Source organism: Mus caroli, unplaced genomic scaffold, assembly GCF_978045245.1.
Source record: "Mus caroli unplaced genomic scaffold, Mus_caroli_1 scaffold_11, whole genome shotgun sequence".
NCBI classification, from domain to species: Eukaryota; Metazoa; Chordata; class Mammalia; order Rodentia; family Muridae; genus Mus; species Mus caroli.
The window spans coordinates 97,743,471-97,746,057 of NW_028227266.1; the positions used below are offsets into that span (position 1 = coordinate 97,743,471).

The 2,587-nt window shown below is 68.7% G+C and overlaps 1 protein-coding gene across 1 annotated transcript; it reads left to right on the top strand.

Moving 5' to 3' along the window:
- Positions 1-821: 821 nt before the first annotated feature.
- Foxl2 (forkhead box L2) lies at positions 822-1,949 on the top strand. Its single transcript, XM_021173347.2, has one exon. It carries the CDS (start codon positions 822-824, stop codon positions 1,947-1,949), a length of 1,128 nt encoding a protein of 375 aa, XP_021029006.1.
- Positions 1,950-2,587: the final 638 nt, after the last annotated feature.

Below are 2,587 nucleotides of genomic sequence, written 5' to 3' on the forward strand. Positions count from 1 at the left end.
CCTTAGCATCTCGCCCCTCCCTAAGTCTCAAAGCTAGAAGTCTAGCCCCAGCACAGCCCGAAGCACAGAGCAAAGGGTTTTGTTTTCTTTCACCTGAAAGCTGCCCAGAGGCTTGGATCACCTCTCCTCGCTGGGGTCAGCATTCCCGGGGCACTGGCAGGGCGCAGCGAGCCCCAACCAGGGCCTTTCGGCGAAGCAAACACCCGCAGATTTTCAGGACTCTGAGCGTGAGCCAGGCTGTTGGCGGGGCCCGGGAGGCTCCGGAGGCTCGGGAAGGCCGGTCCAAGTTCTGCCGGCCGTTTAAAAAAAAAAAAAAAAGGAGACTTAGAGATGAACTCGCCCGTGCGCTGCTGGCTGCCCCGCTATAGGGGCGAAGGCCCCTGACGCAAGCGGAACTCTGCGGAGCCCATACGAATCAGAACGGAGCGAGGCTCCTGGCGCACTAGGGACTCCAGGAGGCGGCTGCGCCAGAGACGCGGGTCGCGCCTCGGGAAACCGGGCGGTGGGGGGAGGGGAGAGCTCAGCCAAGAAAACCCACCGAGGCGGGGACTGGCCTGGGCGGGGAGGGGCGGCGGGGCCGGAGCCCCTCGCTGTTGGGCAGACTCCCGATGGCCAGAGGCTGACTTCCACTCCCGCCGACCGCTCCCCGGGGGGAAAAGAGAAGAAGAGAGCGAGAGCCGCGCGAGGCCTCCGGTCCCCGCAGCCTGCAGAAGTTAGAGGCTCTGCGCCGAGCGCACACTCCTGCGCCCGCCTGCAAGGCGAGCCTGCACCAGGAGAGCACAGCCTCCGGGCTGCCGGGCCGCGGAGTGCCGGCTTTTGTCATGATGGCCAGCTACCCCGAGCCCGAAGACACGGCAGGGACCCTGCTGGCTCCGGAGAGCGGACGCGCAGTCAAAGAGGCCGAGGCGTCGCCGCCGAGTCCCGGCAAGGGAGGCGGGACAGCACCGGAGAAGCCAGACCCCGCGCAGAAGCCCCCGTACTCGTACGTGGCGCTCATCGCCATGGCGATCCGCGAGAGCGCCGAGAAGAGGCTCACCCTGTCCGGCATCTACCAGTACATCATCGCCAAGTTCCCGTTCTACGAGAAGAACAAGAAGGGCTGGCAGAATAGCATCCGCCACAACCTCAGCCTCAACGAGTGCTTCATCAAGGTGCCGCGCGAGGGCGGCGGCGAGCGCAAGGGCAACTACTGGACGCTCGACCCGGCCTGCGAGGACATGTTCGAGAAGGGCAACTACCGGCGCCGCCGCCGCATGAAGCGGCCCTTCCGGCCGCCGCCCGCTCACTTCCAGCCCGGCAAGGGGCTCTTCGGGAGCGGAGGAGCGGCGGGCGGCTGCGGCGTGCCCGGAGCGGGGGCCGATGGCTATGGCTACCTGGCGCCACCCAAGTACCTGCAATCGGGGTTCCTCAACAATTCCTGGCCCCTGCCGCAGCCTCCCTCGCCCATGCCCTACGCCTCCTGCCAGATGGCGGCGGCTGCGGCGGCCGCTGCTGCAGCCGCTGCAGCCGCCGGCCCCGGCAGCCCCGGTGCAGCTGCGGTGGTCAAGGGGCTGGCGGGCCCCGCCGCCTCCTACGGGCCGTACTCGCGCGTGCAGAGCATGGCGCTGCCTCCGGGCGTCGTGAACTCCTACAACGGCCTGGGGGGCCCTCCCGCCGCGCCACCGCCGCCGCCACCGCCGCCGCACCCTCACCCGCACCCTCACGCACATCATCTGCACGCGGCCGCCGCGCCCCCGCCAGCCCCGCCACACCACGGGGCTGCCGCGCCTCCCCCGGGTCAGCTCAGCCCCGCCAGCCCGGCCACCGCCGCGCCCCCGGCACCCGCGCCCACGAGCGCGCCCGGCCTGCAGTTCGCCTGCGCCCGGCAACCCGAGCTCGCCATGATGCATTGCTCATACTGGGACCACGACAGCAAGACGGGCGCGCTGCACTCGCGCCTGGATCTCTGAGTGCCACCGCGCGCAGGAGCGGTCCCCCCTATCCCGGGAGTGGAGGAGCCGAGCTCGGGTCGCAGCCGCAGCAGCCAGCCTGACAGCGCGCACTCCGGGACAGCCTCTGGATGCAGAGCCCTCGAGCGGTCTGCCCTTCCTTGGTCCGCCCGGCTCCTGCGACTCCGCTTTGTCGCCTCCGCTGCTCCTTCGGTGCTCTTCCCCACCGCGGCCTCTGCTTTCCCGTGCTGCTGACTGGAGGCCGCCCCCTCTGTGCTTTCCGCGGGCCTTCTCTCCTCCTGGAGTTCCAGAGTCACCGCAGGGAATGAGTCCCCGGCCGAGGTGCGGTCGAAGTGTCCGAGGCGCGGCTTACCTCTTGGACCTCTCTTCCAGGTCGGTGGACTCAAGCTCGATTGTATTTTTAATTCCCCACCCCGACTGCAGTGCTGTCTGCGACTAGAAGCGCTAGGCTGCTGGGGGAAGCGGGACCCACACTACCGGAGAACGGAAAGAACGTGTCTGGTCGCTCTGCGATCCCTCCTGGAACTGATCAGAAGCCGCTTGCAGAGGGGCCCACTGGGCGGGGCGGGGGTTGAGCCCCAGGCTGAAGCAGGGACAGCCTCGTTCCGCGGCCTGCAACCGAGTTCTCATCCCCCGCT